General features: G+C 53.1%; 1 protein-coding gene across 1 annotated transcript in view; it reads right to left on the reverse strand.

Annotated features, from left to right (window-relative positions):
* PLXNA2 (plexin A2) overlaps nt 1-26,551 on the reverse strand; it is a 228,887-nt gene that overhangs the window by 185,978 nt on the left and 16,358 nt on the right. The window contains exons 2-3 of the mRNA XM_043485126.1: nt 14,925-16,192; nt 8,749-8,931 (exon numbers count right to left, since the gene is read on the reverse strand). Coding sequence (XP_043341061.1) covers nt 8,749-8,931; nt 14,925-16,112 — 1,371 coding nt within the window. The 5' untranslated portion in view covers nt 16,113-16,192. The remainder of the gene's footprint in view (nt 1-8,748; nt 8,932-14,924; nt 16,193-26,551) is intronic.

The raw sequence follows: 26,551 nt of genomic DNA on the forward strand, positions 1-26,551 counted from the left end.
ATGAGCTAATAGAAGCCAAGAGAATCTGGGTCTTTGGAAGAAAAGCATAATAATGGTACAAAAGTGGTAGCAGTAATACTAGTGAGTGTCACGCTTGTCGTAACAGTGGTAATAGCAACAGCGGCTGCATTTATTGAGCATCTACTATGCACCAGGCTCCCTGTGCCTGACACGCGTAGTGATCTTACAAGGAAGCATCAGTGGGTCAGTTGAGGAAACTGAGGTCTGCTCAAGACCACCCAGTTCATCTAAGGCAGAGCTGTGCAACCCTAGGATATTAAGGTGGGCTTGGGAGCATGCAAAGCACAGCGAATGGTCCCATGTTAGTTAATACTGCCAAGCTGTAAAAGCGGAACCACTACTTCCCCCAGCCCCGCCTTGAGGAGGCGTCAGTACATGCCGCTGGATAATATGGGACTCGGAAAGCTCTCCCTGGTGACTAAGCCAGGGTTAGTGTATGTCCAGCAGGGTTAGATTAGTTCGGCTCGGCTGGTCTAGTCTTGTATTTTCTTTCCCATGATTAGGACTGGGGGCAGGGAGCAGGATTCTCTTCCTCCATCTGACCTTGCAAACATGTCACTAAAAAGGAGGCTGATCTGACAATTCCACTCCCCCAGGGAGTCAGAGAAGAAGTGGGCTTCAGGGGGCAGCCTCAAAGATGCTGGTAATAATAATGGAGGCACTTTTGTTGCCAAGCACCAGAGCAAGCACTTTTCATACACGATTTCACTGCGTCCTTCCAACAACCACGCAAAGTGTTTATTACCAGTACCCACTCCACAGGGGAAAAAAACAAAACAAAACAGTGAGGCTCACAAGTTAAGTAACAACAGTAGTCATACTTAAATGCATATAAGCTCAGCACCCCGCTTCCATAAGTTATTTTATTATGCTCTATTTTTTCGTTATCACTTGTTATCTTCTAAATATACTGTATATTGAGCTTTCTCATTATTTTCTCATCTGTCTTCCCACATTAAGGAATAATCTTCACTAGGGCAGGCAATGTTGACTTTTCACTTCTGTATACCCAGCAAATGGTGCATAGTAGGCGTTCAGTACATTTTTGTTCAAAAGCGAATGATTTCATTTAATTCTCATTACAGTCTCACGAGGCAGGTATTATAACTGTCTTCATTTTACACATGAGGAAACTAAAGCTCAGAGGTCAAACAGTTAATAGTTGGAGTCAGGACTGCATTCTGGAAGCGCATATGCTCTTTGTTATGCAAACAGGTTCCTACCTGAGGGCAGGAGGACAGGACCAGGTGGTCTTTGGAGGTCTTGTCCAACTTTGAGCTATTTGCCCATGTTCTGTATCCACAAGCAGGCAAGGCCCAATGGCCTAAAAGGATGTACGTCTATGCGGTTTGTATTTTCCTAAAGATGCTGTGTAAACATTAGCACTGTGGCCTCTGAAAAATTCTCCAAAACCTATTTGGGTCACTTGGGTTCTGAGAGCTTGAACCCATGTGCTTCACCTGCTCCGAGATACAGCTCAGCCTCCAAAGGGCTCCTCTCGGGGTGTGGCAAGCGCCCAGCCGAGCACGCAGCCTGGCGCCTCACGCAGGGCCTGCCCGCACACAGGAGGCGCACAAAGGTGCCAAGAATAAACGGATCTTTCCATTCTCCTTTCAGAATGGCTCTGGGAGATCAGGGCCTCTTCCCTGGAGCTCAGCTGGGGCTCCAGATAGAAACCCACACCCCTCTCCCCGCTTGTCATGGTCAAGTAGGGGAGATGCTGTGGCCGGGGGCAAGGGTTTAGGGGGATTCTGTAAATATGCCCCCTTTCTCTGTGCCAACCAAATGCTGCCTTTCCCAGCTTTCAGAAGACCAGTTCTTGGGACCCAAGAGGCCGATAAAACAACAAAACAAACAGCAAGTTTGGCGGCAGGAGCCTGGGCAGGGAGCCAGACTCATTACTAGGGATGTGATGGTGAGCTCCAACCACCACCCCAACCTCCTCCGCGCGGGCTCCAGGGCAGGAGGAGAGGGTGTCTGCTTCCCACTCCCCCCAGCCCCTGGAGCTGCTGCTGAGATGTCTCGGGGAGCCAGAGCATCGGCTCAGCGGTCCCAGGTCCCGGGACAGCCACTGGGTCTCCTGCAACGAGAGCCGCAGCCCTGGCTGTTTACTTGATCCGGGGTTCACACCGAGAGACGAGTGAATCATTTCCACTCCGAGGAATGAGGAATGAGTGGCTATTGTTCGGCGGCGTTGGCTCACACAGAGGGGCATGTTTCTCAGCTTTGCATCCAATTTGGCTTTCCGTCCATGAGACAACCCCACCCCACAAGGGAACCGAGTCACAGGTTAGGCACGTCTGTGTGGGAGGAAGCCTAAATGCCAAGGTTTCCCTGTTGCCAGCGGCGGGGCCATGTAACCTTGGGCAAGATATTGAGCATCCTGGGGGCTCCGTTTTCCATGTTTGGAAGATGGAGCAGAGATGCAGGGAGCGGTCTTCACTGTTGGAGTATTTGTGGAGGATGCAAAGAACCGTGGAAAGATATCTTGCAAATAATCAGTGTTATCAAGTCACTGAGCCATCAGCCCCAGGGAGACTTAATCCTTCTATGCTCCTGATGGAGCCTTTCCAGCTCTTAAGCTACTCCTGCAAGAAGCTTGCAGTTTTCCTGACTTGGCTCAGTAAAACGTCTGTGAGCTTACAAAGAGAAGAATAGGAATGGGAAGAGACGTCAGACAGGCTTCCTGTGGGCTGCGGGACTGGAAGCCTTGTGCAGCTAGGTCCCAAGGGGGAAGGCAGAAAGAATTTTCCTCAAGAATTTCACAGGCATTCTGGTGGCGGCCTTAGCCATCGGGAAAGAAGGTGGAGCTAAAAGAGGCCATGGCCCTCCTCAGACCTTGAAAAGGCTGAGTATCTGTGGATTTGCCAAAATGTCTGGGAGTTTGTCCAATAAACAGAGGACTGGCGGGGGGATGGTGCTGGGGAGGGACGTCACCTGGGCCTTTGTACCTGCCTCCCTGCTGGAGGCAAGCCTGCCCGTGATGCAGGTGAGGCAGATGGCTGGCCCTGCTCTCCTGGGGATGCGCAGGGGACAGTGGCAACCCAGCTCCCTTCTCCCAGCTCCGTCCACATTTCTGAGAGCTCTGCCCCACCCTCTTCCAAGCGCTGTTCACCAGCAAACAGACTCTCTTCCCCTCCCTTCGGTTCTCTCCTTTCCTAGACTCCTCACCCGCCTCCCCTTCCGCCCAGACCTGCCCACCGCATCCCGACTTCCTTCCTCTGCAAACCAACCTCGTCAACAGGAGTCACCCCTGGTGTCTGGCTCTATATCACTCCGTGCAAATGCAAGTCTGGCCTGGAGGAGGCATACCCAGTACATCTGAGACAAATTTCATGAGCACCCAAGGGGTGAGAGACACGGGATCTGACTGCAGGGATGGGCGACATCTATGGAAACAGGGTCCCTGATCTCTAGGACGGTGACTCTCAAGAGGGGACAGGTTAGCAGCTGCTCCTGCGTTTGTCGGAGCAAAGCGGCGGGGCATCTGGGGAGGGCTTTGGGTCACAGGCCTCGAGCAGCAGGAGGGGTGTCGGGGTGGACGGACAAGAAAGAGAAGCAGGCCCCCTGCTCAAGGAGGAGGCCGGAGAAAAGGGAAGCCAGGCCTTGAGGAAGTGGTTTCAGCAGCTGCGAATGAAGGAGAGGAACCAAGAGGTCTTTGCCCCGAGCCCCGCGGGTCCCGCCTCCAGGCCCTGGAGTCTCTTGCCATCTCGGCTCAGCCCCTTCCCTCTTACAGCTCATGGCCTGCCTCTTGGGCCCCATGTGCCAGTCTGGGACGTGGTAGGCAACGAGCTCACGGTCCCTGTGGCCACACTCTTCCCCGTCTGCTCCGGGGGACCCCACAGCCCACCCTCGGCCAGGAGCGGTGTCGGGAGTCGGCCGCGCCCAGGTCCGGGGGGCCCCGCGTCCCGGGCCAGCCCGCCCTCATCGTCTGCACCCCATCCCGCCCTCCCTGCTGACCCCGAGGGGCGCTCTGCCACACCCCGAGGGTCAGCACAAACCCAGCGGGGACTTCAGAGCCCACACACCCCGGGGGCCTCGGCCTCCCCGGCTCTGGACGCCTTCTCTGGCCCCCCTTAGACCCCCTTTCCTGCTGAAGGAGGCAGAGCAGGAGTGGTGGCACGGATGGAAAGTCGGTGCGTGGGGCAGGTGCCCTCCACAGCCTCCCTGATCGTGGGCTCCCCAGGCTCTGCCTCCACGTTTCCCCTGATACTGGGAGATCATTTCCTCTTGAGTCAACCCTTTCTATGATGGGATGGTTTGCCTGCAAGAAGCTTCTTCCTTATATTAAGTGGAAAGCTGTTTCACCGGAAGCCCCACCTGGTGGCCCTCTTCCGTCCTGTGGGGCCGCAAGAATCAGTCTAATTCATCTGGCACAGCTCAGCGGAGAAGCCCGAAGCTTGGGAAACCAGGTGATCCAGGTGTGAACCCCGGCTCTGCTGCTTACTTTGCTGTGCGGCCTTGGACACATTTCTTTACCTTTCTGGGCCTCCGTTTCCTCGTCAGTAAAACGGAGGGCATCACAGCGCTTACCCCATCGAGTGATATAAAGATTAGATGAGTCAGGAGATAAAAGCTCTATGAACACCACTTAGTAAGTGCTCAGTAAATCACAGTGCGTGAAGAAAGCTGCTAGGTCTCCTCCTTTACTCCTCTTCCCTTGGGCTAGCATCCTTTTAAACATATTCTCTGGAGAGCAAGACTCCCATATCCTTCCAGCCCTTCCTCAGCTCATACTATTCACTTGACTTAGCCCTCTTACAATGTTATCTCCAGTGTAAAGTGGAGCCACCACCTCTCATGACTTAGAATTTGCTCTTTTGTTCGTGTGGTGAAGACTAATTAACTCTGCTGGATCAGAGAATTGGCTCACAAGGTCAGGGAAAATCCCAAGGTCCTTTTCATTTGATCCGCTTAGCGCCTGAAGCCTCGAGACACTCTGCCTCTTGGCTTCTACCTCACGAGTCCTCCAAGCCCCACCGGGCATTCTAGACCTTCCTGACACATGCTTTGTATCTTCTCAATGTGGCAACCAAGGTCTACAGGGTCTCTTTCCCCAACCCTCAACTCGTCACTTTGTTTCAGTCTTGGAGCAAAAAAAAAAAAAAAAGCTTCCTCTTCCAGGAAGTCCTCCAGGCTAATCACCCGGTTGCAGCTGATATCTCTGGAACTGTTCCATCTCTGTGGGGGATTCTGGCCTGTCCTCTTATTGCCTCTACTGTGCTGGTCCTTAGGCTCTGCAAGTATGGCCCCTCTTGGTTCTGAGGTCTCGCCCTTATTCCGTTTGTTCCCTCTGTGTGCTTGCGGCTCAGCAGGCGGTGGCCTGTCTGCATTGCTCTCTGCTGTCTAGCAGAGGGCTGGGTGTAAGCACGAACGTGACACCGCGCGGAGCAGCCCTTCGCGGTCCTGCCACTTCTAGCGAGCCTCTGCTTCCTCGAGCCGTCCCCATTCGGGACATCCTGTTCCCATGGGCTGCCATGGACGCAGTCCACACGGTCTGACAGACGCCTGGCCAGGCAGGGAAGAAATGAGTGGTTCTGACGCACCCAGCTTCCCTCCCGTCTCCAAACTCTTGGCTATTTTCTTTTTTTTTCTTTATTTTCCTTCCTGTGTTGAAAGAGCTATGGGGCCTGGACCATGGTAGGGTTTCCTGGGGACATTCCACAGATTCCTCATGGGCCATTTCTCTGGGTAAACGGGAGGCTGGTGGGAGCCTGGCATTGCTATCAGGTGCCTCCAAGGAGTGTGGGTGGAAAGGAAGGGTGAGTCGCCCGAGGAGAAAGAGGGGTATTATGAGCTCATAGAAACAGGCAGAGAACAGCGAAGCCGAGAGAGAGGAGGAGCCAGACTGCACGCTGGAACAAGCTGTGGGCGGCCACACCCCCAGCCTGCTCCTTGAACCCTGCGACTTGCCTCCTTAGTGACCTGTCTGCTGGGATTCCTACAGGGCTAGGAGAACTCGGCTACCTGGAGAGCCTGGCTTGGAAAGGTGCCCCAAGCAGCCCTGTCTGTGTGCGCAAGATGCACAGAGATAATGGGAAGGTGAGCATGGGGCCCTTTGGGCCTAGCTGGGTGGTTCTGCCTTCACTCAGCCCTCATCTGTCCACTCAGAAAACATTAATTCCCTAACTCGGATCCAGAGTCCAGCAGAGCGAAGGTGCTAGCCCCTGGCTGAACCCTGTAGCAAGCCTGAACCCGAAGACTGTTCTCAGCCTCCACCCTCAGGCTCCGTGGCTGCCTCTTTATGTAAAAAGGGTGCCAACTCGGGTGTCAGGGCAAGAGGCAACTTGTCCTCATCTCTAAGCTCGGATGAGTCACTTTTCCTCTCTGGACCTCAATTTTCCTGTCAAATAACCCTAGTATTGGGCTGCTGCTGCTGCTAAGTCGCTTCAGTCATGTCCAACTCTGTGCGACAGCCCACCAGGCTCCCCCATCCCTGGGATTCTCCAGACAAGAACACTGGAGGGGGCTGCCATTTCCTTCCCCAGATATTGGGCTAGAGGATCTCTAAGACTTCTCAGAAAAGGGTTCTATTTTTCAAGATAGTTTTGGGGCCCACCCTAGGTGGGAACATTTGATGAAAGGATGAGGCAGGAAGAAAGAAATGTGAGTGAAGCATGGCTCCTGCCTTTAATAGAACTTTTAAGAGAACAGAGACAGGGTCACAGGAATGATCCAGAAGAGTGACTGAAGGTTTCAGAAGGACAGGAAAAGATGCTGAGCACCAGCCTAGTTGTGGGTACTGCTGGCCTTAGAAAGTCCTTGTGCAGCTGAGAAGGAGGTGGTCTCTATGGGCAGATGAAACAGTAACAGGACCCCCTGAGGGTATGTTTATATCTGAGGGCATGTGGCTTGACAAGAAAAGTTCAGGCTAGATTTCAACTCCCATAGACCCCTTGGCCCAAAGTCCCTGGGAAAATCTGCTCGACTGTATAGATAACCCTGCAGAAAGGTAGCCAGCCTCGGAGTGTCCGAGATGAACCCTGCTGTGCTGTCGTCCAGTCACGTCTGACTCTTCGCGACTCCATGGACTGGAGCTCACCCAGCTCCTCTGTCCATGGAATTCTCCAGGCAAGTACTAGAGTCCGTTGCCCTTTCCTCTTCCAGGGGGTCTTTCTGATCCTACACCACTTTTTAAAAGTCAAAGTATAGTTGATTTATAATTTTGTGTTAAGTTCAGGTATGTGTGTGTGTGTGTTCGTTGCTCAGTTGTGTCTGACTCTTTGCGATCCCATGAACTGTCCCCTGCCAGGCTCTCTGTCCATGGACTTCTCCAAGCAAGAATACTGGAGTGAGATTCTCCAATCATGAATACTGGAATGGGTTGCCATTTCTTTCTCCAGGGGATTGTCCCAACCCAGGGATCGAACCTGGGTCTCCCCCACTGCAGGCAGATTCTTTACCATCTGAGCCACACCATACCAATTCATATTTAAATATACACATTCTTTTTCAGATTCTTTCCCAGAATATACCACTTTTAAATCCTAGTGGAATCTCAGACGGCCAACCCCTTCCCTCTCCACTTCTGGAAAAGCAAACACAGGGACCACACGCATCCTGTGTCCTGGGCCTGAAACCAAGCCGGGGCCCACAGTCCCAGGCGGAGCAGAGGGCGCAGGGCTGGAAGAGGCAGGAAGCTCACCCTGGAGTGAGGAAAGGCTTAAGGGGCTCTGGTACCACGAGAAGAAGAGGTCTGTTGGGCTCAGCACCTCAACATGGACCAGGTTTTCTCACCTCCTTTGGCAGCAACTCAGAACAAGCAGAACACGGAACTTCCTCCTCAGGCTCCTTCCCTGCCACCCTCCTTCCCAAACAACACCTCTCCCGAGGGTCTAAATGAATTAGGAGGGAAGAGCCACAGGGTTGATGCCAACATCAAAGGTGAGATGCAGAGAGGTCTGGCCGGTGCCTTGATCCCCAGGTGGGGGACGGAGGAAGGGGGCAGGAGGGAGGGGTGAGCTTGGGAAAAAGGGATTAGCAGGGACCGGAAAGAATGCGGCGGCTGTAATCCCACGTAATGAACCAGACTGCACCCTGTCGTCTCCACACCCAGAGCGCCAGACAAGCAGGTACAAGCTGCCGGCCTCAGCCTGCCACGCAGGAGGCTTCCCGCGCTGCCAGCCCCAGAGGGCCCATGCCCTCCTGCAGGCAGAAGTGCCCAGGGCAGGCACACTCGCACGGGCGCACACACACACAGATGGGATAAGATGTCTGCTTCCTCCTGGGTCCTGGGGCTGGGGACGGAGGGGTGGGGAAGGGTCTGTGATTGTAGGAAAAGGAAAGACAGGGGAATGGCCTCTAAGCCAGGCATGGATACCATCCCAGAGCTGCACCCCATTTGCTGAGAATCGGGACCCATCATCTGCTTCAAGCAGCTGTTTGGGACTCAATGAAGACTTCTGCTCAACTCTAGAAGCTGTGGGGAGGGATTTGTGATGTGGGCCATTCATAATATAGATAATCAAAAAACCAGCTCTACTTGATTTGAAGATAATTTTCTTTTTCTCCTTTAGACAGACACACCTTCCCAGTTCCTTGGTGTTTCAACAATATTGAAATATGTTTATATTCCCAAGACACTCATTGATCAACAGCTAGAGGAAGTAGCCGGAAGATAAACCATGAATTAACCCCTAATGCTGTCCTGATTTTAACTGCCCCCAACCCCAAGAAAACCGAGTTGCCTCTAGTTACAGTTCGCGACATCTAGGCCCAGACTCCTACCTTTTTCAGCTTGCCGCTTTTTGTCCCCACGAACACCACGCTGTAGCCGTTGTAAACATAGGAGGCCACCGAGGTCATGCGGTCCCGGCTGGTGGTGTACAGGGTCAGGCCCTCCACTGGAACCGAGCCTCCAAGTGGCTGGTTGATGTCCAGTCCACAGAAGTTGTCATCGATGGGCACCGGCTGGAGAGAAGGGAAGGGACCCGGGTGAGTATCAGCAGAGGCAGGGCCGAGCCAGCCCACACCAGCCCAGCCTCTGCGGGCACCAGCCTGGAACACTGGGCCTCGGAGAAGTACAGGCGTGGGCACTGACACGCGCTGCACGCGCAGACCCGCACACCCGGCCTGTGAACCCACACTGGCTCCAGCGAATCCAGAGAGGACCCAGGAGCTTTCTTCTCCTTCACCCACTGCCACCCAGAGATCACCAGCGGCGATCTGCAAAACTGACGGCTGGGACTCATATGCTTGTCATTGAAACTCCCTGTGGCCCATGCCATTGGGGGGGCTCTTTCTGTTTAGACAGTGAAGATTCAGTCTAGAGGCAACCTCACAAGATTCTTACCAGCCTGGAGGGGCCTCCTCATTTGTTTCCTGGACTGCAAAGTCCTGCCGCTGGGCATAAGGGATTTTCAGTCATTCCACATCCCATATTGGGGATAGACTGAAAACAGTTGTCGCAATATGGAACAGTGCCTTATACTTTGGAAAAGTTACTTCATCTATGTGAATCTCAGTTTCTTCATGTGTCATACTACCTGCCCACCTGCATAAGAGAATCACTGGGGAGGAAAGGAAATGACACCCGCAAAGATAGGTTAATAGGACAGTGATTTTCAGGCTTCCCCCATAGTTCAGTGGGTAAAGAATCCACCTGCATGCAATGCAGGAGACACAAGTTCTGCCTGGGTAGGGCAGATCCCCTGGAGGAAGACATGGCAACCCACTCCAGTATTCTTGCCTGGAGAATCCCATGGACAGAGAAGCCTGGAGGGCTACAGCCCGTGGGGTCACAAGTGTCGGACACGCCTGAGCGACTAAGCACAGCATACAGAGATTTTCACCATCGTCTGTTACAGGTCTTCGATGGAGTCTGGGTAGATTCTGAGGATGAAGACCTTCCCGTTAGCAGCCTTTTGCAGGGTGTGCTTGTATAAACAGTATCTGTCAGGGGAGACTGGGGCACTTCGAAAGGAGATGGCCTTAAGCAAGTGGAAAAATAGCTGGAGAGAAAGATTTCTACCCTCTGCTCTACCTCTGTGTGGCTGTGAACTTGAACTAGTAACGTCCTCTTTAGGAGCTTTTAAATTATTTCCAAGATCTCACTCAGCTAAAAAAAAAAAAGAAGAAGAAGAAGAAGAAGAAAATAGATTGCATGCATCCTGAGGCCAGGGCCTGCTAAGGAGCTTGCATTCTCTGCACACTGTTTGGCCTGGGGCTGGGCCATGATGGGTCCTCTGAAATGGCCTGGCTGATTACACAACAGGGAATCCTTTGGGCAAAAGTTGCAGACTCTGGATCTGAAAGAGCACTGAGCCCTGTTGCAGCTGTTCCTTCTGGGTCTGGGAAGGCATCCCGGGGAGGAAGGAAATGATGGTCACAGGAAGCATGGAAGGCATGGTGGAGAGACGTATTCCCATCACACTCCTCCTCTCAGCCACACCAGGGAAGAGCAAGCTGACTTATTGCCCCCTGACAGCCTCATTTCCTAGGAAGAACTGGTGTATCAGCGTGGGCTTTTTTTTTTTTTTTTCCTTTTGGTAAAACAGGGACTTCCCTTCCATTCCCTGTTCAGATCCAAAGGGAACAGAGCTTGCATCCTTGTGATTCCTTGGTGTTTTGCAGCGACCTGCTGCTCCAACAAGTGAATTATGGCACTATCCTTGTGTGTGGTTGTCTGTGTGTATGTGTGTGTGTGTGTGTTTATTATTTAGGAAAGGAAACTTAACTCTTAGGTTAAGGATTACCTTGAACTCTGGATTTCATGCAGCTCTGCACAATGGAAGGGATAAGTTTCTCAGGAAGGGAGTGAAGCAATGACCTGCTCCAGCCAGCTCAGGAGGGATGCCCACCCATACATCTATCTCTGCATTTAGTGACATCACCTCAGTGGCCTGAAATCATCCACAGTGGGAGTATTTGCACCAAGGACATTGGCAGATGCTTCTGATCAAGATCCTCCAGCCCCATCTCTTCCCTACCACATTCACTGCCTGCATATAGCCATCCGTTTAAGCCTCACCAGTATATCCCTGGAGCCAATGATGGAAATTTCAAGCTCCCTAGAAAGGCAGGTCAGAGGACTCAGCTACCACTTATTTTCTACTTCTCTTTCCCATCCCTACGCTGTAGGCCCAAGTGCCCCGATAAAGAATTAGGAAATCTAGACTGTAGTCCTGCCTCTACCACTAGCCAGCCATGAGATCTTGATGTATCACATATCTTTGAGTCTGAATGTTCTCAAGTGTAAAAGAAAAGGACTGGACCAGGCAATTGTCAAGCTGCCTTTTGGCTCCGGAAGTTCCTGATTTCATGGCCTTGCTTTCTTTCCCACTCTCTCCAGGGACCAGCAAGGCTGCAGAGCCTAGGCTCAGGCATAACCCAAGCCAGCTTCTGAGAAATGATGACAGAAGCTAAACACTTGTCGGTGATTCTGAATTTCTCTATATCCCTCCTGAGTCTAGAATCCCCGGACTGGGAGGGAAATGGCTTGTTCTGAGCCTAAGCTGCCAGGATTGGGCAGCGTTTCTTTCTCTCTTCTCTAAGTTGTCAGATATTCCCAGACACCTGCTGCCCGTTTACTTTTGTCCAGAAAGGGAGAGCCTGAAGCATGGCTTTCCTTAGTAGCATCATGGCTAAACACAAAGAGCTTGGATTCACAAGTCCTATGGGCTAAACTGCATCCAACCCCCTGCTGTGTCATTTATGGTTGTATTGATGTTAGCAGTTGAGTTTTTTGGATCTTTATTTTTCCATCTGTCAACCATCCTTGCTTTATAGGGTCATATTCAGGATGAAGTGAGATAACCCTTAAGTTGCCCAGCACAGCCTTTAGGACAGAACTGCTTGCTATTCAGTGAGCGAGGGTTCCTTTTCTCATTTCTTTTCTGGGAAGAAAGCTCAAAATCTTTTATCTGAGAGTTTCATGTGAGTCCAAAGAGCATGTTAAAATTAAGCCCTGGGACCTCTGCTTCTCTCACTCACCTTTAACCCCCTCTGAGGCCACCAGAATGCCTCTGGGTGCCCAGGTCTGGGACTTTAAGGACAGTAAGGGCCCTTCTGGTTGCCCCCCACCGCACCCCTGCTATCCAGGCGGCCCCAGCAGAGTCCGATGCTCAGGGGGGCATGGTGAGTGCGGGGCTGTTCTCTCTGAGCCCGAGCCCACCTGCTGTCCCCCGCCTTTGCGGCCGTTTGGTTACTAGCCCGGGCTTGTCTCTGCAGACAGGGGAGCCCTGCGAGGGTGTGGGCTCTTCCTCCTTCCTCTGGCTCAGAAGCAGGCAGGAATCAGCAGTTTCCTCCCGACAAGGCCCCCTCTGGGCAGTGGGAACTGACAGACTTTGCAAGGCGTTAACCCTTTCGTTTCCTCTCCTCCTTTCTCTCTCTTTTTTTTTTAAGTGCTTGAGGGAATTTTATTTATTCATTTAACAAACCTGTGGTGGGCAGCCTGCTGTGCTGACTGAAGGCCATTTCTTCTTCTTTTTTTTTTTTTTTGGTTGTCAATCTGTACTTTTGTTTTATTATTTTTTGCATTTGTTTTTAACTGGAGGATAATTGCTTTCAATACTGGGTTGACGTCTGCTATACAGCAATGTGAATCAGCCGTAAGTAAACATATATACCCGGCCTCAGGAGCATCTCTCCCCACATCCAGGTCATCGCAGGGCACTGGCCTGAGCTCCCTGGGTTACGCAGCACCTTCTCACTAGCTGTCTATTTTACACATGGCAATGTATATGTTTCAATGCTTCTTTCTCAATTTGTTGGGGCCATAGGTTTTAAAATTTCAGGGCTGTAAAGAACTTTGGAAACTATCTAGCTCAACCTCCTCATTGTATAAAGGTAAAATAACAAGAAATAATTGGTTCTTTAATTAATACATAGCTGTCATTTACTAGACGCTATGTGCCAAGTATTGTGCTAGTGCATACTTTTTCTATTTAATCCTCATAAAAACCATAAAAAGAGACTTCTTTCTATTGTTAAAATAAAAACACAACTCAGATCAGGTACGTAACTTGCCCAAAGTCACACAAGTGGTAGGACTGCCTTTTAAATACAAACCTGTTGGAATGCCAAGCCTATGGCCTTAACTACTGTCTTACTGTACCAGGAAACTGACAGTAGGAACAGAAGCATAGCCTACGTGTGATTTTTTTTTTTCTTCTTGCTTTAAGAAGTGGCTTCTGGTCCCAGTAGCAGACACCCCCCCTTTAGGGGGTTCAAAAGGCAGCCATACAGGTCACTTGGAGTCAGATTGTTCCCCAGGCTACAGATCTCCTATCCACAGGACTTTGCACAGAAATCCATCTTAGTATTTGTCACACTGCATAACAGTTAACTAATAATGGCCAACCTAATACCCCAGGCATGGTGTTAACCTTGCCACATCTGATCTTGTCTGATCATCCCGTGAAGTAGGCATTATGAGTCCCACTTCACAGATGATGATGCAGACACACTAAGCCACTTCTGAAGCCAGGAAGTAGCACAGATGGAATCTAAACTCTGAATCCCAAACTCTTCAGCATTATATGATGCTGCCTACTATTTTTATCTCTCACTCTCTTGCCCACTGGGTTATGATACGTTGGAGAGTCACGATCGTGTCTTTTTTATGTCTGCATTCCCAGTGCCCAGTACGGTGCCTGGCACTCGAGAGACCTTCGATACCCTCTTGCTGAACGGATGGACGGAGGGAGGGATGAAGGGAAGAATGGAGGGGTGGGTAGGTGGATGGCGTGATGGGCAGAGGGACAGACGGATGGATCCTGGGGACCACGGAGATGGCGGCATTCTGACCCTCGCACAGGATGGGGCTCGCCGCCGACTTCCTCGTCTCTGCCACCCTCAGGTCTGGACTCCGAACTCCCCTTCCTCTCCTCCTTTCCATCTGCTGGGACGCCTGGTTCTTCTTCTCTAGTTTTCAACCTATCAGTCACGCTTGACTCCCTTCGCCCTCCTCCAGCCTACACACCTGCCTGCCTCCTTTACCCTTCGCCGTGGCCGGCGGGGCCCTGCATGGGCAGGCCGTGGTCCCTGTTACCCTGACCGGCCTCCTCTCCGGCCACACTTTCTGCCACCTGCTGTGGTCCAGCTGCAGTGGCCTCCTCGCTCTTCCTCACATGCTCCGGGCATGCCCAGCATTCTCTGTACTGCTGCTCCCGCCCACTCTCAAATGCTCTCCCCAGATACCCACCGGGCTGGCTCTTCCTCATTCTTCGCTCAGATGCTGCTTTCTCAATGACCCAATCCTCTTGGGTCCTGCCTCTCCCCATTCCCTGCTTTATTGTCTCTACAGCAACTGTCACCACTGGACAGACTACCCGTTTTATGTATTTCTCTGTCTTGCCTCTCTAACGAAATGAGTGAGGGGTTTTCCCTGGTGGCTCAGACGTTAAAGAATCTGCCTGCAGCGCGGGAGACCCAGGTTCGATCCCTGGGTTGGGAAGATCCCCTGGAGGCGGGCATGGCAACCCACTCTACTATTCTTGCCTGGAGAATCCCCATGGACAGAGGAGCCTGGCGGGCTACAGTCCACGGGTTCGCAAAGAGTTGGACACGACTGAGCAGAAGTCGTGGACACACACACAAAAGCTCCATGAGGGCAGGTCGTGATGTGGTAGGGTTCACGGCTGAAGCCGGCAGCGCTTACAACAGTGTCTGGTGGGGTGGAGACACTGGATGAGATATATGTGGAATGACTCTGCAGGATCAACAAAGGTAGCTCAAGTGCATGAGCTAGCCACCTCTCTCATTGCAGGCTGCAGGGGTCTGGGTTGTTCGGTAGCAGACTCATGCCTGACTCTTTGTGACCCCGTGGATGGTAGCCCCGGAGGCTCCTCTGTCCATGGGGCTTTCCAGGCAAGAATACTGGAGCGGGTTGCCCCTTCCTCCCCCAGGGGATCTGGGGGCCGGCGTGTACCGAGCCGGGTGTGTGCCGGGGGCGGCCTCCTTACCGCCTTGGTGCACTGCACGTCCTTTCCCAGCAGCCAGTTGAGCTCCAGGTTGCCCTCGCCCTGATAGCAGGACTGCAGGCGCTCCTTGATCTGCAGGTTGACGGCGCGGATGGGGAAGGCGCAGAGCGCGGAGTCATCTGGCGGGTGGTGGTACTGCTTCTGCCCTTTGGAGAAGATGGCGAAGAGCACGTCGTCCTGGCCGCTGATGTTGAAGGCCCGCGCCAGGGCGTCCCCGGGCTTGGCGAGGTAGGCGGCCTGCAGGAGGCGGTATTCCACCCCGGCCCGCGTGCAGCCGAAGGGCAGGGACACGTAGGAGTGGAACTTGGGGTCGTCCTTGCAGAGCCGCACGATGCGCGAGGTGTAGAAGAGGTCCCCGGCCGAGTTGATGGCCACGCCCTCGGGGGTCTCGGGCTGGACCGTCAGGAAGTAGACGAAGGCCCCGCTGGCGAAGCCGTAGATGTAGAAGATGTCGAAGTGGGCCACCAGGGCCAGGGTGTCGGAGGGGATCTTGATGAGCGAGGAGACGAAGTCGCTGTGCAGCTCGTAGTCGAGCATGGCGGAGGACTCGGGGTCGCGCGGCAGCTTGCGGCTGGACAGCGTGGGGAAGTAGTCCTGCTTGCCGTCCACGGCCGTGCCGATGAAGAGCTTGCCGTCCTCGCCCTCCGAGCGCACGATCACCCCGTACATCGTGCCCGTCTTGTTGACGCTGGACAGGTAGTGCTCCTTCTTGTGGGACGGCTCCACCAGGATGAAGAGGTCGTCGAGCCGCAGCAGCTTGCACACGCCCTGGTAGAGGCTGCCGCAGGCCAGCAGCCGGTTCTCCGAGTAGTCGATGATGAGCAGCTTGTTGACGTTGTTGGTCAGCGTGAGCGCCTCGCCGCAGGGCTGCACGATCAGCGGCGGGTAGCAGGACTTGTTGTCCTCCTCCGGCCCGGTCTTATGAGCCACCTGGATGGTGAGGTTGCCCGTCAGCTTGTACACGCGGTTGATGGCCCCCACGTACACCGCCCCGGTCCCGCGGTGCACCGTCAGGTGGTTGAAGGTCCAGTCCCGGTTCTCCGAGTGGAAGGTGCTGAACTGGGGCACGCCGGCCGCCCGGGGCGCCAGCAGCACGCAGACGGCCGAGAGCAGGACCACAGGCCAGCCGTCCCCGTCTGCCGCCCGCGGCCAGGGCCTCCTCTGTTCCATTCTGAGCCGGCCGAGGCCCGGGACACAGGGCCTCCGATCTCTCGCGAACTCCGCCTGCCCGGCCTGGCCCTCACATGGTTCTGCAAAACACAAGGCAGAGTGGTCAGACAGAAAACAAATCCCCGGAGAACCGGCTTGCTTGACCCAGGTCCCCGAGCCTACTAGCTCTGTGGGCCTCTTCCTTCTGTATTTGGGTTTTTCTATTTTTAACATACATTCTCCCTCTTCGGGATGTTCAGGGAATCCTATTATCTATTTTGGTCTCCAGCTTTGACACTGTAAAATGCTTTTTTTTTTTTTTAAACTTTACAAAGCATCTCTATTTCTGTCCTCTTCAGATATCGTTTTTACCTCTCAGAGAGGTTAACACTTAGTCCCTGCAGCCAGTGGATCGCAGTATGGGGACTAAGGCCAGTCTTCCCACCCAGTTGCCACGTTCCTCTGCTTGTTCCCAGTCCAGTGGAAAATGCTCCAGCCTGTGAAACACCAGTGGTTAGGGAGGCCCTCTCCCAGGCTGTCCCTTCCGAATCTGGTGTCACAGATAAAATTCCTTTTTATTTCAGCCGTCCACCGCCTCGCACTGTGGGTTTCCTCTTTCACGCTCGGTCCCCCACAGGGAAGGAAGGAGGGGAGCTGGTCATCCTAACATTGCCTCTCGCCGCCCTTCAGCCTGGTCCTCTCTAGAGAGAATCCTGCAGTGTTATCAGGGAAAACTTGTTCTGAGAGTGAGCTAGGCCCGGGGCTCCCACAGGTGCTATTTAGGAGCCTGAAGAATCCCCAGGCAATGGGCAGACAGCCACCCACCCCTCCTCCTTGGGACAGGAGGACCTCAGCCACTGCCTCCCCAAGAAGCGGGGACCTTGTTGCCGCCTTTGCAGGTCGAATTCAGCGGGGAGCCAGCCTCCTTAATCACAGGGACTGGCGGGTGAGTCCAGCCTCAGCCACCCGGGTGAGAGTTCTGGGTTTGGGAGACTGTGGGGAAGAGCAAAGGGAGGTGAATTGAAGGTCAGTCTCATGGCAGCCACCACTGGGGCCCCGTGATGATTTAAGGCTCCACGAGGTCAACCTCAGGCTGCCCGCCCCAGCCGGTCAGTCCTCTGCCCTGACTTCCCTGCTCCCTCCCTACACTCCCAATCCCCAGGTTCTACAGCTTTTCCTACTATTCCAGGGAAGCTTGCCCAAAGGGGCAAGCCTTTGGCCCGCAGGCCTTCAGAGACTCGTGAGCAGGGGGTAGACGGTGGAGGCTTCCCATCGCTCTGCCTGCTCCTGACTTTTATGGGGGAGGTGGGCACAGTGGTGGCTCTAGTAGAGAAATCTTGTCTCTCGGCTGGACAGACTGGCCGGCAACCTTCTCAGACAAGTCCAGACAGAAGCCTGGGCGATGAGGCAGGAGGAGTGGAAAGGCTCAAGCCCAGGATGGAGCACGTGTTCCAAGGTGGCCTAGGAGAGTCCAGTTCAGTTCAGTTCCGTCACTCAGTCGTGTTGGACTCTTTGTGACTCCATGAACCGTAGCACGCCAGGCCTCCCTGTTCATCACCAACTCCTGGAGTTTACTCAAACTCAAGTCCATGGAGTCGGTGATGCCATCCAATCAGCTCATCCTCTGTCGTCCCCTTCTCCTCCCACCTTCAATCCCTCCCAGCATCAGGGTCCTGGGTCTCTTTATTTATCCCCCACCTGGCTACACAGGGCTGGAATCTGGGATCGAATAGATGCCCCCTGCGGGATCCACTTGCTCTCTGCTCCGTGTCTTTTGAAACTCCCCCTGTCCTCCGCAACTGTGCCTCCCCCGCCTGACAGCCCCCACGGTGCCAGAGGCGGGCCCCACCTGACCGCTCTCCTCCAAGGAGGTTCCACTGGAGTGCTGTTCTGGGGTGATTCATCAGGCCCCAGGCTTCCTTGGAAAGAGGAAGGCGCAGCGGCATGAGGCCTGGGCTGACCTCAGGGGCTCTGACACAGCCCTTCCGGCCCCATGCGCTCACCGGCAAAGCCTCCCGACGGACAGAGCTTTCGATTTGAAAATCGGAGGTTATATTTAGCTATGTCCTGGGGCCGGTAGCCAGACGTGAATTCCTCAAGAGGAGCTGCGGAAAGGAAATAACAGAATCCTCCCATTCTCCATCTGGGTAGGGAGCTGCAGGAGGCTGGGCTGTGCGTGCCCTTTCTCTGGGTAGGAGAGCTCGTTTGCCTACAGGTGGAGGGCAGTGTGTTCCCCATGCCCCCGACCTTCCCGCCATGAGGATTATAGTTGCCATCGTGATGTACTTGGGGTTTGGCCTTTTAGGCAGGGTTCTCTGAGACGCTCTGGCATTGAGTACGTGGGCAGAGAACCCCTGCCTCCCCAACAACATACATGCACAGACATGCTTAGCCCATGGAGGGGAGGAAGACGGTCCCAGGAGGAAAGGTGACACCAGAGGACACCAAGTGAGGCTGAGATCACCTGTCTCACCTCCCTGCCATGTATCCTCCAGACACACAGTTTGAAGAGTGAGTGGCTTCTGTGGTCAGGCAGAATCTGGGAAGAAATTTGGGACCTTGGGCAAGTCCAGTCTCAGACTCCTTTCTGGAAGGATGGGATGATGACGGTACCGGCCCCTCGGGTTGTCATCAGAGTCAATGAGATGATGCGGGGAAGCCTCTTAGCATGGGAGCTGGTACTCAGTGAATGCTTAACTCACACTAGTTTATTATTATCATTGAAGCCTCCCCAAGAGACTGCCCTTTAGGAATCCTGCCAGACCTCCTGACTTCTCTTTTTGCTCATATTCTTCCTTTCCATGGGAATGAACACTGTGGGCAGACCGTTGAGCCCCAGCCCTCCCTGGCCCAGTGAAGGCGTGCATCAAAGAAGAGGGAATGGACTGAAGGTGATCATCTCCAGCACACTACTGCACCAGCCCCAGCACGGCTCTCTGCAGCCTGCGGGGAGCCTGGTGGAGGTACAGGATCTGAAGAGTTGACGTGAGTGGGAAAACCGGCCTGGTGGCTAGGAGGCATGGAGTCATAGGGCAGGGGGCAGAGTGGGGAACTCAGAGAGACCTGCTTTCAAATCCTGCCTGTGTCACCAAGAGTTGTGTGGCTTTAGGCTTCTCCAGCATCAACCCGAGTCTACTTCTTGATCTTAAAATAAAGGATGTTATTTGATCTTAAAGAATGCTATTAAAACAAAGGATGTCATAACCAGTTGGTACGATTTCTTTCTTCAGACAAAATGGTATCTTGAGACTTGCTGCTTTCAGCTTCTAGAGTCAATAATTGCAATAACAGCTGAGGTCCTTCTGGTTAAATCTAGAGGTCTCAACAGGCCAGTAGTTGTACTGTTTTCCCCTTCCCTCTCAATCAGCGTCTACTCTGGGACAGACTGCTCCCGGGAACCAGCCACACAGACTCCTTCCACAGGGCTCAAGGGTGGTCCACCTGGGAGCCGCAGGCACTAGGGCCTCAGGGTCAAGAGGAGATGGGGTCTCCTGCAATGCAGGGGTGGAGGGACGCTTGCATCCCACCTTGGAATTCACAAAGACCAACTGGCTTCAAGAGTGAGTCGAGAGCCACTTTCAATGTCTCTCAATGCCAATGCTGACATTATCAGGCAGTTCTTCCAAAGCAGGGGCTGGTTGGCAAGGATCAAACCTCCAGTCTGAGTTCAGAGTGAGGGAGAAGGGTACCCACCTCTGATGAGAGGCCATGTAGTGTAATGGAGAGACTCATAAGCTCTGAATTTAGGTGCTTGGATTCAAACAGAGGTGATAGCTGTGTAAACTTGCTCAAGGTACACAGCTGTTCTCTGATGCTATCTCATTAGATGTAAAGAGATTGGCACTAGCATCTACCTCATAGGGTTACGATGGTGAAGTCATTTAATACACATAAATAGACTTAGAACACATAAATACACTTAGAACAATGCTTGGTCCATAATAAATGTTTGAGATACCTTAGCCTTTATTAGTAGTAATCTATTTGTCAATATTCCCAGCTTTTCATCTACGTCTATCCCACGGTCTGTCTTAGAATGAATTTTCCATCCTTAATTTGGTAGAAGCCAGCGAACATATGCATATGATTGTGTAGAGCTAGCATTTCCTCCTCACCCCAAGTGTCCCCCTTGGGGATTTTCTCCATGATGCCTCCTTCCTGTCCCTTTTCCTCTCTGTCTAGTTTGTGAAGTCTCTGTGCCACACGTGTTCCCAAGAGCCACACTTGCTGAGTGGCTGTTCTCCTACCAGCTTCCCTCTCCCCCACCCCAAGTCTCAAGGGAGGATGTGCTGCCCCGGGATGCCAGCTCTACCCGCAAGGCACTCAGAGCACTGATGCCAAGGGGAGGCCACACTTGCCTCTTTGGGAAGCAAGAGTCACTAAATATTTCATTTTGAGGGCCTGGTGCCACCATCTCCCCGATGAGGCCTCAGGAGGCAGGTGTTGGTGACAGCTAGAGAAGGCATCTAATACCTTCCCTATCAGATGCTGCAGGCATCAGGGGCAAAACAAGGACGAGATGACAATCAGGCATTTCCAGGTCAGCTCAGCGAAGGATCTCTCCTCCCTACAACCCGCCCTGTTGCCTTTTTCAGGATATCTGGGAGCACAAGCCTCTATGCATATTGCCCCCCGGCCCCCTTATTGCAAAAGGAAAGAAGAGGAGGCAGGAAGAGGAGTTAGTGTCGGAATACAATTTTGCTAAACTCAGTGAAAATTCTTGATGCTAGAGCTCCCACCCTTGGGCCCATCTGCAGCTCCTCCATCGTTCTGTCATCGCCATCACCAGCACCATCATCACCAACATCATCCAGGCTATGATATTTTTCATCACAATAACAGGAAAGGTGTCTGTTATTATAACTGCACCAAGTAGGTGGCCCACACAGCCAGGATCCCGAGAAGCCAGAATCCAGACAGTTAAGTATGAGAACGAGGGCGGTGCGCTATTTACAACAGGCAAGTCGTGGAAGCAACTCCAGTGTCCATCCACAGAGGAATGGATCAAAAGACATGGTACACATATACAGTGGGATATTACTCAGTCATGAAAAGCTGAAATATTGCCATTCGCAGCCACATGGGTGGACCTAGACACTATCATACTAAGTGAAGTAAGATAGAGGAAGACAAATAATGATATCACGTATGTGGGATCTAAAAAGTAATACAAATGAATCCATATACACAACAGATACAGACTCAGACATAGAAAGCAAGTTTATGGCTACTAAAGGAAAAAAGAAGGGGGGCAGGGGTAATTTAGGGGTATAGGATTAACAGATACTGCAATATATAAAATAGGATTTACTGTAAAATACTGCAATATTCAGTATCTTATAATAGCCTATAATGGAAAAGGATCTGAAAACATATACAGATAACTGAATCGCTTTGCTGTACATCTGAAACTGACACAATACCAGCTATAATAAAACCAACTACACGTCAACAAAACAAACAGAGTGGACAGGGAGCCTGCAGCCGTCCACGGGGTTGCAAAGAGCTGGACACGACTGAGCGACTGAACTGAAAACGAACAGAAAATGAGGCCTGTGCAGTCCGAGGAGTTGGCAGCTGTTCCTGGGCTTCCCCCAAAGCCCTTTCCTCTCCCAGGGCAGGGAGAAGCCCGTCCTCTCCTCAGCTGCCCCTTCTAATGAGTGGCACCTTTAAAGCAGGGATTCCAGGCCAGCGCTGAAGCTGACTCTAAGATGACTCCAACCCACTTCTCTTTTTTCAAATGAAGAAGCCAAACCACGTGGAAAGGAAACAAATCGTCAAAGGTGAGTCCGCGTGACTCGGAGGCAGGTGCCAGCAGAACCCAGACCTTGTGACCAAAGGCCCGTTGCTTCCTCTGCTGTGGGTGACGCGGTCCTGGGGGTCAGTTCCGTTTAGCCTCGAGGCTGCCCTGTTTGGGGGGCAGAGAAGACGCCTTTTGATGGTGGAGGCCCAGTGACGGTGGAAGTGGGCCTGGCACTGGGCCTGGGCAGGGAGGTGGTCATGCAGGGCAGACTCAAGGGGTGCAGATTACGGGGCAGGGGAGAAAAGGGACGCAGAGTGGCTCCCTCTGTGTCAGGGGAGTGACCTCCTCCAGGCCCAGGCAGGTCCAGGTGGTCATCACACACGAGAAGGGCGCCTCTACTATGACCGGTTTCTCCAGTGGTCATGTATGGATGTGAGAGTTGGACTATAAAGAAAGCTGAGCACCAAAGAATTGATGCTTTTGAACTGTGGTGTTGCAGAAGACTCTTGAGAGTCCCTTGGACTGCAAGGAGATCCAACCAGTCCCTCCTAAAGGAGATCAGTCCTGGGTGTTCATTGGAAGGACTGATGTTGAAGTTGAAACTCCAATATTTTGGCCACCTGATGAGAAGAATTGACTCATTTGAACAGACCCTGATGCTGGGAAAGATTGAGGGCCGGAGGAGAAGGGGACGACAGAGGATGAGATGGTTGGATGGCATCACCGACTCAATGGACATGGGTTTGGGTGGACTCTGGGAGCTGGTGATGGACAGGGAGGCCTGGCGTGCTGCGGTTCGTGGGGTCTCAAACACTCGGACACGACTGAGCGACTGAACTGGACTGGGGAGCTACCCCACTGTCCTGTACCATCTTCCCTGGGCTTGCAGACAACCTCACAGACAGGACACTCATGTCCCAGCGCAGGCCACGTCTTTCTTTTTCTCAAAGAGTCAGAAATAGAGCAGAAGGGATGGGAGTGAGCTATCCAGCGGGCCTCCTATCCAGAGAGGATCCCGGGGCATCCTGCCAAGGAAATTATGGAATTTTCTGACAGTGAGTTTTCCTGACAGCTGTTTAGGAATATGCTTACCCAGAGGCAGGGGACCGGTTCCAATGACCCGAGAAGGCGGCCTTCAGGGTAGGGTTTCTAAGAATCAAAATCTATGAGGGTAATGGTCTCACGGCACAATTCGGGGGGCCCCGCCTTGCCTCCCGTGGATGGACTGCTCCCTAAGGACCCGCACGCATGTCATCTGCGTGGCTGTACATGCCAGGACTCCGAGTGTGACTGTCGAACAGCGACCTCGGAGGTAGTCCAGGCACGTCGGGCAGCACAAGGTGAGCGCCAGGGCGCGCGCAGAGGCCCCGGGTGACGCCGACAGCTGAAAGGCCTCAATTAGAGTGAGAGGAGTTATCTGGTATTTAAATAATTATTAGATGGAAGGAGTAATCATGGGTTTGAGCTGATTTTTTTCCCCCACTGTCACCCTGACGGCGTCTATAATATTATTATTCAAATGCCCATGATGCTCATTGAGAAGAGACCAGGAGAGAAAGTGGGGGGAGGGGGAGGGGGGCAGGGAGGGGGTGGGGGAGAGACTCATTTAATCTCCATGTGATGGGGCTGCAGGAGGTATGATTAGTCTTTTTCTTATTTCAGCTGTCACTCAGGCACAGACACCGGAGATTGTTATTAGCGTATTTTATGCACGCGATTTAAAGGGAAGAGGGGAGGGGGTGGGGTGGGGACAGGCAGAATTTCCTACAGAAAATAACAGGACCAAAGGAACAATTTAGATGTCACTGCTGTACCAGCTGCGTTTGCTTCATTAATCGAATGTCATTTTTTCCCCCAGACTCTGGGCTGTTCTGTGAAGCTAAGTGGCTACACCTTGCCCCAGAGCCAGAGGAGAGGAGGCGAGGGGAGACAGAGGGGGAAAACAGGCCTCTGCCTACGTGGCCTCTGGGCCTCTTTTCTGAGAAAGTAAAATAGACGACCTTGTGCCCTCCCCCCAGCCCCCACCCCCCAGAATGTCAAGGCAACTTTCGGTAGTATCATTCCTCTCACTGTGAGAAGGGAGACACCCTGCTTATCTGTCATGCCATTCTTTGCCACAGGTGGATAAACCCGATTCAATTTCAAATAACCAAGGAGTAAGCGAAGGAAATGTGGGGCGTCCCTAACACTGATCAGCAGTTAGGGAAGCACCCGGATTCCAGACAGTGAGGGGGCCAGGCAGGTGCCTTGCATCCCCCGTGAGGGGGCGGGTTCTCCGCCCCCCAGATGGCACCGTGGGCAAGGCAGGGGGCAGGGGAGGCCAAGGGCTGAGCCATGGCATTAAAGGCAGGAGTCTGAGGTGTGCCCCTATTCTCACACACCCCCAAATTCATACGGCAAAGCCTTAATCCCCACAACCTCAGAGGACTGCGTTTGTCGTCAGGGTCTTTATAGAAGTAACTGAATTAAAATTAGATAAGTAGGGTGGTGCGTGTGCATTATAAGTCACTTCAGTCAAATCCAATTCTTTGCGGCCTCGTGGACTGCAGCCCACCAGGCCCCTCTGTCCATGAGATTCTCCAGCCCAGAATACTGGAGTGGGTTGCCATGCCCTCCTCCAGGGGATCTTCCCAACCCAGGGATTGAATCCATATCTCTTATGTCTCAAATGCACCAGTGTCCTTACAAAAGGGGGGCATTCGGACACAGAAACAGGTAGGCTTTGAGGGAAGATGTGTGAAGAGACACAGGGAGAGGACGGCCACCTGCAAGCCAAGAAGAGAGGCCGGGACAGTGCCCTCCCTCACAGCCCTGCCCGCACCCTGACTCCGGGCCTCCAGGAGGCCGTTAACCCCAGTGTCTAAGCCACCCCGGGCATGGTGCTCAGCCACAGCCGTCCCCACAAACTCCTATAGCCAGGAGGAGCGATGCACTCCACTGGCTGGGCGTGCGACCTGCTCCTTGAAAGCAAAGGGTGTTTGTGGCGAGGGGGGTGGGTGGAAATCCCCGTGGGGCCAACACTCTTGGAGAAGAAGGCGCTTCAGGCCTCCGTGAGAACCGAAGGCGGTGAGACGCGCTTCCCTCCTCACCAGGCAGACACAGGGCCCCTGAGCCCGCTTTGGCCCCGGGGGGAGTAGAACTTCTCACCTCTCCCGCTGCTCCTGCAAAGCGTTCCGGTCCATCCCGCCTCCCCCGCCCTCTTCTGCTCCTGCCCAGAAGAGTCCACATGTCGCCTGCCCACAAGGACGCTCGGGGATACTCTGTGACCCCCCGGGAGCAACATCGCTCCATTCCCACCCCAGCTCCTCCTCCTCTGGCCTGTCCTCCGGGGAGCCCTGCCTCTTCACCCCGGGACGGGTTTTCTGTTGTTGTGTTTTCCCTTTCTCCCAGGTCTCCCAGTGGGCTCTCCTCGAGCCCGGGAAACCACACCAGCTCTCCCAGGGCCTTAGCAAAACACACCGTGTTTCTCCTCTCCACTCACAGGCTATCAAAGTTTGGAACTGTCTCCCTGCATTATGAAGGATTCCAAAGACAGGCGCTGATTTGAAGGGCTGCAGCGCGGAGGGGCTGGGCTCCTTTCTGGGGCGCTGGCTGGGCTGGCTCAGCCAAGTCAAAACAAGATTCATTATCCTGGGGGCGGGAGCAGGGAGATACACCGCCTGACCCTGCAGACCTGCCCCATATGTCACGGGCCTGTCAGAGATCTCCCAGAATTCCCTTTATTATCTAAAGGTCGCCCCCCGGGCAGTGCAGAGAGGGGCCCAGGGTGGAAACTAAACCACAAGAGCAATCAATTTCAAGCAGCTGCCAGCCCGCCACCCCTGCCTATCCCCCTTCCGTGGGCTCTGCCCTCTTCAACCCCCTCTGGGGGATAGCGCAGCCGGGCCTGGCCGTGACCGCCTCACCCCAGGGGCAGAAAGAATTTCGGTGACTTAGCGGGGCGCTGAGCCTCCAAGCTGCACCCTAGGGGTATGTCTGCCCTCCGCACTATGGGGCCCCTAGAAAGGTTACCCCACTGGTCCCCGGACTCCAGCCGGATTGTATCCAAACCACTCCAGTGGTGAGGTTGCTCTGTGGGTAGGCCTTTTGAAATGAAAGGACAGGAAGAGGAATTTCAGGCTCCTTCCCAAGTCTGGCAAAGGAATAAAAGTGGGAATCTAGCTTTGCTAAGTCAAATCCAAATTCATGTTTGAAGACTTCATAACCATGAATAGTAGGACGATAAAAATTTCCCTGTGTTTTCTATGGCAAAAATAATAAAGAGGAGCAGCTATCTTATTATTCTTTATTAACCATCTGCTATGTGGCACACAGCTAGATTTTTGGCATATGCAATGGGTGATTTTGTGATTATTCTGCAAGATAGGTATCATTCTCCCCATTTCACAGATGGAAAAAATGGAATCTCAGGAAGGCTGAGTAACTAGCATCATTCTGCTAGGAAGCAGAAGTTATGGAGATATTTACAAGTCATTTTTCAACCAAACTCTCTTGTGTCTGGTCTGGGAATACTCGCAAGGATGTTAAATAAGACTTGGCCAGCATTTTAAAGGTCAAGACTTGAGGTTCCCATTTTATCGGGGTAAAGGAGCAGGACTGAGGGAGGAGTGGCCAGGACTGAGTTATCTGTTACAAGGTGGAGTCCGGAGGTGCTTTGTTGCAAGAGGTTTGCTGGCTGGCAGTCACCTTTCAGAGAAATTCCAAAAGAGCTTCCCGA

Source organism: Cervus canadensis, chromosome 13 (genome assembly GCF_019320065.1).
Source record: "Cervus canadensis isolate Bull #8, Minnesota chromosome 13, ASM1932006v1, whole genome shotgun sequence".
In the NCBI taxonomy this organism is placed as follows: domain Eukaryota; kingdom Metazoa; phylum Chordata; class Mammalia; order Artiodactyla; family Cervidae; genus Cervus; species Cervus canadensis.